At 43.2% G+C, this 9,931-nt stretch overlaps 1 protein-coding gene across 1 annotated transcript; it reads right to left on the reverse strand.

Annotated features, from left to right (window-relative positions):
* LOC124258072 lies at positions 1–9,150 on the reverse strand. The gene is made up of 8 exons (XM_046692146.1): positions 8,943–9,150; positions 7,523–7,687; positions 5,799–6,004; positions 4,741–4,926; positions 4,132–4,299; positions 2,752–2,852; positions 1,098–1,185; positions 1–336 (listed from the first exon to the last, which is right to left on the reverse strand). The coding sequence occupies exons 1-8, from the start codon at positions 9,025–9,027 to the stop codon at positions 1–3; spliced, it is 1,335 nt and encodes a 444-aa protein (XP_046548102.1). The 5' UTR covers positions 9,028–9,150.
* Between the last annotated feature and the right edge of the window lie 781 nt (positions 9,151–9,931).

Raw genomic sequence — 9,931 nt, forward strand, 5'->3', positions numbered from 1 at the left:
CTAAAGGGGACGAACCTTTATGAAATATGGCTCCGAGCATGTACCAGAATGATTCCATGAGTAAAGAGCGCGTGGTCCTGCTGGTGAGGTCCCTGAAGCCGATGGCGCTGCCAGGAAACTGAACAACATGAGGCTGACGATAAGGTAGGTAGCCAGGCCCAGCCCAAGTACCAGGGGGTGGTAGACGTCAAGGAGGAGACGCCATTTCCCCTCATCTGACCCTATCTTCCGATAGACGACGTCCTTGAAGTCGTAGTTGAGCGCCGTGGACACGTAGTCGATCACTGCCTCGCGGCCGACGGTAAACGACAGTCCCGCAACGGAAAAATCCACTTCCTGAAATATTTAGAAAGTGTTTTCATCCTGCAGTATCTAATTATTATATCGCCATTCCAAAATGATAAATACCCTTCCCCCATTCGGCTACGTATCTTCGTTCAGGAAACAACGTCCATCTTTCTAATATTTGTCATTGCGGTGTGGTATAGCCTAAAGGTTAAAGCGTTTCCCCGTCACGGCTAAGACAATGAGTGAAGTCCATTTCTGGTGTCCCCGCCGTGACGTTGCTGAAATATTTCTGGATATTCCTAAAAGCGGCATAAAACCTTATTCAGCCACTATAACTGTCTCAGCACAGATCTTACCTCGCTCTTGAAATCAACAATCAATCAAAGGGAATTCTTTCGGCAGTTAGATAGTAATAAAAGAATCTGTAGTTTGAATGTTCTGGTATAACATAACAAGTTTTGTCGATATTCAGAAAATCGGACTGGGCTTTTGACGTGGTCATCGAATAATTTATAAAGTACATTTTTGTGAAAATCGGCCACAATGAACATAATCCATATAGAAAAAGATGTTGATGCATAACACTGTAATCTGATCGTATGTGGACATATTTCCAAATATTATTCCCACAAGTGCGGGTGTACACATGGGTGTATAAAGGGAACTCGGTCAATGTTTTGTACGAGATATGTCGTATAATCAAACGTTGGCCTTGACCTACATGAAGCGACAGAGAGAACTATGACATATGTTTGGTAGAAAATACCCTACCGACACAGTGTACACAAACACACAATGGTGGTATTTACCCGTCGCACAAGCTGACCAACAAGGCCCGTCCATCTGCCGTTCCTCACGCGCCCATAGTTGTCATCGGCCGGCTCTACCAGGCGGTATCTGTAAGGGTAAGATCTCGATATATAAACTGTCAGCCAGTACACAGAAGGATGGCCAGCGTGTTCGTACGGTAGTGCGTTATAGTACCATGGTCGGTGTGTCAGTATGATGGCTGGTGTGTATCGGTAGTTGGCATCGGCCGGCTCTACCAGGCGGTATCTGTAGGGTAAGATCTCGATATATAAACTGTCAGCCAGTACACAGAAGGACGGCGTGTTCGTACGGTAGTGTGTTATAGTGCCATGGTCGGTGTTTCAGTATGATGGCTGGTGTGTTACGGTAGTTGGCATCGGCCGGCTCTACCAGGCGGTATCTGTAGGGTAAGATCTCGATATATAAACTGTCAGCCAGTACACAGAAGGATGGCGTGTTCGTACGGTAGTGTGTTATAGTACCATGGTCGGTGTGTCAGTATGATGGCTGGTGTGTTACGGTAGTTGGCATCGGCCGGCTCTACCAGGCGGTATCTGTAGGGTAAGATCTCGATATATAAACTGTCAGCCAGTACACAGAAGGATGGCGTGTTCGTACGGTAGTGTGTTATAGTACCATGGTCGGTGTGTCAGTATGATGGCTGGTGTGTTACGGTAGTTGGCATCGGCTGGCTCTACCAGGCAGTATCTGTAAGGGTAAGATCTCGATATATAAACTGCCAGCCAGTACACAGAAGGATGGCCAGCGTGTTCGTACGGTAGTGTGTTATAGTACCATGGTCGGTGTGTCAGTGTGATGGCTGGTGTGTATCGGTAGTTGGCATCGGCCGGCTCTACCAGGCGGTATCTGTAAGGGTAAGATCTCGTCTTATAAACTGTCAGGCAGTACACAGAAGCTGGTGTGTTCGTACGGTAGTGTGTTATAGTACCATCGTCGGTGTGTCAGTATGATGGCTGGTGTGTTACGGTAGTTGGCATCGGCCGGCTCTACCAGGCGGTATCTGTAAGGGTAAGATCTCGATATATAAACTGTCAGGCAGTACACAGAAGGATGGCCAGCGTGTTCGTACGGTAGTGTGTTATAGTACCATGGTCGGTGTGTCAGTATGATTGCTGGTGTGTTACGGTAGCTGGCATCGGCCGGCTCTACCTTACTCTATCTGTAAGGGTAAGATCTCGATATATAAACTGTCAGGCAGTACTCAGAAGCTGGTGTGACAGTAAGGTGGGTGGCTTGTTCGTACGCTAGTGTGTTATAGTACCATGGTCGGTGTGTCAGTATGATTGCTGGTGTCCGCTGGTTAAAACAATAAAATAAGTAGGCCTATGTTAGGCAACGGGTAAAACACGTGCCTATACACACATCTGACATAGAGAATCGGTCTTCAGCAACCCATGCTTGTAGTCAGATGGCGACTAACGGGATGGGGTCAGGCTCTCTGACTTGGTTGATGCATGTCATCGTATCCCATTTGCATAGGTCGATGTTCATCATGACAATCACTGCATTGTCTGGTCCAGACTCGGTTATTTACAGGCTGCTGCCATGTTGCTTGAATACCGCAGAGTGCGGCACATCACAGACAAAGAAATACATATATTATTCCTTTCAGACCCGATTCATATGACTCACGTGAAATTCAGCCTCTCAGAGATACCCTTCAGCAAATCCATGCAAAATCCAGAATAGGTTGTGTTCGTTCCCGACACTGATTTGATAACAAATCCTGGCCACTGTGAAAACAAAAATGTGATTATAATTTATATGCATCGTCCAACCGCAACAAACAGATTATATACGGTATATATTACATCTCGATACGAATAAGGGACTCGAAAACGGCCCCAAAACGAAGAATGAATAAATGAATGAATGAATATTCGTTTACGCCTCATTAGCATTTTTCCAGCTCTTCGTGGCGACCAAAAACGAAGATGAACTTGTCTGCGACGAGGAATATGCAGAATATGCTATTCTACAGAATATTCCCTCCGGGTCATGTATATATGGTACAGTTAAAGCACACAATTTCATAACAACTGACTGAAACGTTCACTCAAGCACAATGCAAACTCGTTTCTGATTGGGCGTTATCTACCCCATGTGCCCCGCTCACAGGTAAGGTATACGTACAGGTGTTATATTCTAAATTGAGAAATACCGGATCTCTTACTTATATGTGTATGCGAATATTGTGATACGATACAATATCTCGAAACTGAACACCTATTAAAAGCAGTTTATCGGAGATAACCGAGCATATCCGATTGTTATGAAAGGGCGATAACTTTGAGCGTTTGACGGTGTTTGCTGTTATGGTAAATGACCGAGAAATTGAATAGTGTTGTATCCGTCGTTTCACAAGTCATACATATCATTCAGGTTTGGTTACAATATGCCCATCTGCGTAGGGTTAAAATAGCTGACCGTTTTCCCGCGCATACGTTCGGTTGCACGTGACGTATGTTACAAACGGAAGAGAGTTACCTCCCCTAAGTCTTTGTCGCATATAAATATTAATTAATATTGATCGAGAATATTAAAGGTAATTACATTGCCAGAGGGTCCTTTTGGGGGTTCAAGGGTTAGTACAAGTGATCATATTCCCTCAAGTCTAGTCGACTTTATATAATGTCATCTTGAGGCATCTCGCACTCTGAGTAAATCAAGCAATATCGGTGTGTGTGTGTGAGAGAGAGAGAGAGAGAGAGAGAGAGAGAGAGAGAGAGAGAGAGAGAGAGAGGGAGGGAGAGGGAGAGAGGGAGAGAGATGTGATTTACTAACTGAGAATACACATCGACTATTTATTGGCCTAGTTAAACAATTTAACGATAGTCACTGTGAATCAATACAGTTTCTTTGATGAGATGAGAGATCAAACTGAGAATGCACATCGACGATATATTAGCCCAGTAAAACAATTCAACGATAGTCACTGTGAATCAATACAGTTTTTTGAGAGGTTTCACTGAGAGGTCAGTGGTCAGTGTATATCTTGGTGTTGTAGCTCACCGGCATGGTTGTAATAACGAACTGTCTCTGATTGAACCCCAGCGGTATGTTTGGGAACACCTCCCCAACAAACTTGTCTCCAGATATATGTCCAACACAACTCCAATTCCGTCGCCCTGGTAACCATAACAACGACATCAAAGGAAGTGCTATGTCCCGAAGTGATGTCTGAAAGATACCAAACATATTTGTTGAAATAACAGTGTGTCTTAAACAGTGATCGACCCCACGTTCGTCACGATTTCTGCGTCTCTCCACAAGAAGTCGCTGCGACTGTACAGCCTTGTCTGTCTGCAGCATAATATCTTATTCCACACAAACGAATATACGTAATGGTGAGTGAGTGAGTTTAGTTTTTATGCCTCCTTTAGCAAAATTCAAGCAATATCGAGGAACACCAAAATGGGCTTAGCTGTGTACCAATGTGTTGAATTGAAGCTGGGTCTTCGGCGGGACGAGCGAAAACTTTAACCTCTGGGCTACCCCACCGCCCCAAATATATGTAATATATACAGATGGGGGTCCCTTGCTGTACCCATGCTGTAACAATCGATATATACCACAACAATACGGTATTAAATTTGAAAGTTTATCACATTGTACACGTACCGTGTGGGAGATGTTTGTCTCTTGCACTGGGTTGAGGTCAAATGGCACCAATATACATGTCACGTGATCTAGACGACTTGCAGCTTTGGCAACAGCGGAAGTGACGTTGTCCGATACCATCAGCAGCCATCGCGCATGATGACGCATGTACGTACGTTTCAAGGATATATCGTCCACAGAATTTGCCTGGAAGCAAGCAAGTAACTTCAGAGAAGGAGACGGGGCTGAGAGTACATACCTCTCTTTGCAGGGTATGCTGCATACTTCCAAAGGGGCCCAAACACCTTACACAGACTTATGGCATTTGTGGGGAAGAAAGGGTCAACTGTAAGATTTGTTACACATTCAAAACCCGTTGTGTCGAAGTTATGGTTTCCTCGAAGTAACCATTTGGTCCCTGTTTATTCCTTATTAAGCAATCATTTTTCGAAGTATTTCCTTCAGTCCCGTCAACTTCGACACAACAGTGTTTGACTGTACATTGGAGTGAGTGAATATGGTTTTACGCCGTTTTAAGCAATGTTCCACGGATATCACGGCGGGGGACACCAGAAATTGGTTTCACGCATTGTACCCATGTGGTGAATCGAAGCCGGGTCTTCGGCCTGATGAGCGAACACTTTAACAACTAGGCGACCCCACCGCCCCATCGCCCACTGAATATCTGGACGCTGGGGCTGTGGGTGGCCGAGTGGTTAAGTTTGATCCCCACATGGGTATAATGATCAGCAACTGTATCTGCTTGTACTAGTCCGGATCAAAGCCGATTATATAGTTTATAACGCACTTGGATAATACACTCAGATTTCTGAAATTCCGTTCCTTGCTCGGCGTAACGAGCGAACGCTTTAACCACTAGGCCACCCCACCGCCCCTCAAGGCATGCGACACAAAAAAAGGAGACAAAATGCACATGGGGCAGCAGCTACTGGATGTCGTGTAAAAGACGGACACGGACGCTCTGTTACGGACACGCTGTGCCAATAATTGTATTGGAAACAGGGCATTTCAGAGAATGCCACTTTGTACTTTTAAGAAATTAAACAAATTTTACTTACAATTTCCATTACGGCCACTGTGCAGTCTCCACCACAAACTACCAGGAAGTTTTTGTGGTGGGATTCATCCTCCAAATAGAACTCCAGAAGCTTTGACCGGACATGACGACTTGTGTTGCCATGGAGACTGTCAGGCACGTGCAGCAAGCGGCACTCAGTGACTCTGGTCTTTTCTACTGCCTCGGACAGACTTCGTACAAACATTTCTGTAACAATACCATTCATCTGACATAAAAAGCAACAGTTATTTTTTTAGCATGACTTAGATGTTATTGTCGACCCGGATACCTGTACCCACACCATCCCTGCATAAGATATAATAGCGCTTCGAGTGAGTGAGTAAGGTTTTAAGCCGCCTTCAACAATAAGTCAGAAATACGTCAGCAATATCACGGCGGGGGACACCAGAAATGGGCTTCACATATTGTACATATGTGGGGAATCGAACCCTGGTCTTCGGCGTGACGAGCGAACGCTTTAACCACTAGGCTACCCCACGGCCCAGTACAAATATCGTAGCAACTATGATTTAACACAGACATAGGCAGTCATAGTAGAACGATGCTCATGATGTTGATCATTGGATTGTCTGATCCAGACTCCATTACTTATAGACCGCCGCCATATATATATAAATACATATGGAGTATTGCTGAGTGAGGCATTATACTAATTTAATGACTTCATATTAACATTATCACAAAACACATCTGCTTATGATTAAGCATAACTTGTGTGTTTACTTGAAGGACTCGCGTTGTTTTCTTTGCATGTTTTCATGAGCAAGCATCAACATCCCTATTAACCACTGCAGTTCTACCTGATTCGCGTTTCTTTTGAGGCTGAGTATATATAATATCAATTTAATTTTAGTTTGATGCAGCAGTATTGACAATTCTCACATACAAGAGCAGATTCTGCTGATGACGTGTCATATATATTAGGACCAGATAAACACTGACGTGAGCTCCGATCCCCTCCACCGGCGTGATCACAGTCAATCAAGTGTCCTCTCTCCTATTCAACTCTCCATACGACAGGCATAAGCTGAATCTGCTCGTGAAGGTCTGGGTTAGAATATTGATCTTCAGTAACCCATGCTTGTCGTAACAGGCGACTAACGGGATCGGGTGGTTAGGCTCGCTGACTTGGTTGACACGTGATCGGTTCCCAATTGCGCAGATTGATGCTCTTGCTGTTGATCACTGGATTGTCTGGTCCAGACTCGATTATTTACAGACTGCCTCCATATAGCTGGAATATTGCTGATTACGGCGTAAAACTAAACACACTCACTCTCTCATAAGCTGAATCACTATGAGTATATAAGTTAGCGCCATTTGGTAACGTCACTTCAGAGTCTGGGAAATGACAGTTAAATATTGAGTGTAATCTGCATTAGCAGCCACTTGAACTAACAAGAAGGACTATCCGAGCATCGAACATAACCCACTTCGCTTGATCTATTTCTTATTTCATTTGTTCAAACATTTGAAACATTGGCATTTGTTTTGGAATTCAGTATAGTTTTCAAAACCTATTGTTTCTGTATCACAAAATACCAAACTGTTGGCGCGAGAAACTTGAACGGATGTCACTTTTGCGAAATCATACAAAAATAACATTTTCGCTCAACTAGTCCACTATAACAGATAGTTTTTCCACACTTGTCCATTTGACCAGTTTACTGAATCCAGTTTCCGTTTCCGTTGTATAGCCCATACCTGTTTGATCATCAAATATGACGGTAACGGAACTCCAGTCAAGCTCAGCGAGGATCTGATTAACTACACCCATCAGAAGGCGTTGTGTCTCGCCCAGCGCCGACTGACGAGAGTTCAGGCTATTGTACGTCATACAGCTGGATAGGACGTCCCTGTGGCTGACACCTAAGAGGCAAACAAGACGAAAAGAGAGTGAGTGAACCAATGAGTTACTGTGCCGATTTTAGCAGTATTTCGGCCATACAGACGCTTACGACTTTGATGAAACCAACGAACTCGGCACTGGCAGAAGAAGAATTTGTTATAAAATTCAACTCCCAATGTGGTAAAACTACGGTTTTACATTCAACTCCTAGTATGTTACCACTGAGGTTTCATTTGAACGAATTATGCAATCAGAGTTGTCAATAAGGTTTCATGTAAATATGGTTTCATGCGGTTTCATGAATATGGTTTCATATTGTTTTTTCATGCAAAATCCATTCCGTATTTATTGTTTTAACTCATGTTAAAAAACATTCAATGGTAAAATACGTTGGCTCTATGATTTCATATTAAACATATTCAGGGGTAAAGTGTGTTACCATTGTCATCAAATGTAAAACATATTTAGGGCTTGAAAGGGTTGCCACTACCGTTTCGTGTGAAATATATTCAACAGATAGTGACATGCAACTGTAGTGACAAATGTGTCTCCTCTGAGTGAGTGAGGGAGTGAGTATGGTTTTACGCCGCTTTTAGCAATATTCCAGCAATATGACGGCGGGGGACACCAGAAATGGGCTTCACACAATGTGCCCATGTGGGGATTCGAACCCGGGTCTTCGGCGTGACGAGCCAACGCTTTAACCACTAGGCTGGCCCACCGCCCCGTCTCCTCTGAAGTTTGGAAATATTTCTGTATGTTTTCATAACGCCAAGCATCATAAATACGTTTCTTCTTGTGGCCTATTTCCTTATAAATTGTAGCAAACGGGTTAATTTCTGACAGACGAATTATCCTTTCATGCACTGTAGTTCATTGGACATGCTTTGAGTAATACGTTATATATATAGTGTATATTATTAATCTGATTCATCAAGATGCTCAGAAGCTACAAGTATATTCTACCCTCTTAGCTCTAGAGTCTAGACCAATAACATGTAATTACTGAAGCAGATATGAACTTGTCAGAATTAATAATTGTCATAGGGTTCACCACTAAAAATGAAATATTGCTTGAAACCCATTCTCACTGCTTAATTCATAACATCACTTATAAGTGTAGCCTTGCGAAAATCAAAGGTCCTATGTGTACATATTTCAGAGAGAGGCAAGGGGTGGTGTCGCTTCATTCAAAGATATGTGTGCTCACAAGGATATATTGTATGAAAACATTTACACAAACAAAGGTTATGGGAGCTCGCGTGCGTGTTTTACCTTTGTCACAGGAGAGTCCGAATATCCCCGTCCCGTAGACACACAGGTACAAAGCAATGACTATCTGCATCTCATGATTTGCCATAGTAGCATCCGCCTAAACACACCGTATTGACACTGTGTCACGGTGTAAAAGCATCGTATCTCTGAAACACCATAGCTTCACAGTTAAAACGTCATGGGTCTGATACCTCACAGTCAGATCCCTGAAACACAGTACTAAGTCGTCACATCTCCTTAACAAACAGTGTTAGGGTGTGTAAACGTCACATTTTCTAAAAATCACATTTTCACGGAGTTGAAACATCACATCTCTGAAACACAATAGTTTCACATTCAGTGTAATAGAGTAATATCTCCAAAACACCACAGTTTCACAGTGTTAAAATATCACATCTCCAAAACACCACAGTTTCACAGTGTTAAAACATCACATCTCCAAAACACCACAGTTTCAGAGTGTTAAAACATCACATCCCCAAAACACCACAGTATCACAGTCGTTAATATGTCACATCTCCAAAACAACACAGTTTCACAGTCAGTGTTATAGCATAATATCTCCGGAACAACACAGTTTCACAGTCAGTGTTATAGCGTAATATCTCCGGAACAACACAGTTTCACAGTCAGTGTTATAGCGTAATATCTCCGGAACAACACAGTTTCACAGTCAGTGTTATAGCGTAATATCTCCGGAACAACACAGTTTCACAGTCAGTGTTATAGCGTAATATCTCCGGAACAACACAGTTTCACAGTCAGTGTTATAGCGTAATATCTCCGGAACAACACAGTTTCACAGTCAGTGTTATAGCGTAATATCTCCGGAACAACACAGTTTCACAGTCAGTGTTATAGCGTAATATCTCCGGAACAACACAGTTTCACAGTCAGTGTTATAGCGTAATATCTCCGGAACAACACAGTTTCACAGTCAGTGTTATAGCGTAATATCTCCGGAACAACACAGTTTCACAGTCAGTGTT

Source organism: Haliotis rubra, unplaced genomic scaffold, assembly GCF_003918875.1.
Source record: "Haliotis rubra isolate DU_JTF1 unplaced genomic scaffold, ASM391887v1 Scf681, whole genome shotgun sequence".
Taxonomy (NCBI): Eukaryota; Metazoa; Mollusca; class Gastropoda; order Lepetellida; family Haliotidae; genus Haliotis; species Haliotis rubra.

Bases quoted from the DNA above. Each gene is read 5' to 3' on its own strand.
- LOC124258072 (XM_046692146.1), bottom strand. From the start codon at position 9,027: ATGGCAAATCATGAGATGCAGATAGTCATTGCTTTGTACCTGTGTGTC. The intron at 6,005-7,522 runs GTATGGGCTATA...GTATTGTTACAG, and splicing joins CATATTTGATGATCAAACAG to AAATGTTTGTACGAAGTCTG. The intron at 4,927-5,798 runs GTAAGTAAAATT...GCTTGCTTCCAG, and splicing joins CAGTGGCCGTAATGGAAATT to GCAAATTCTGTGGACGATAT.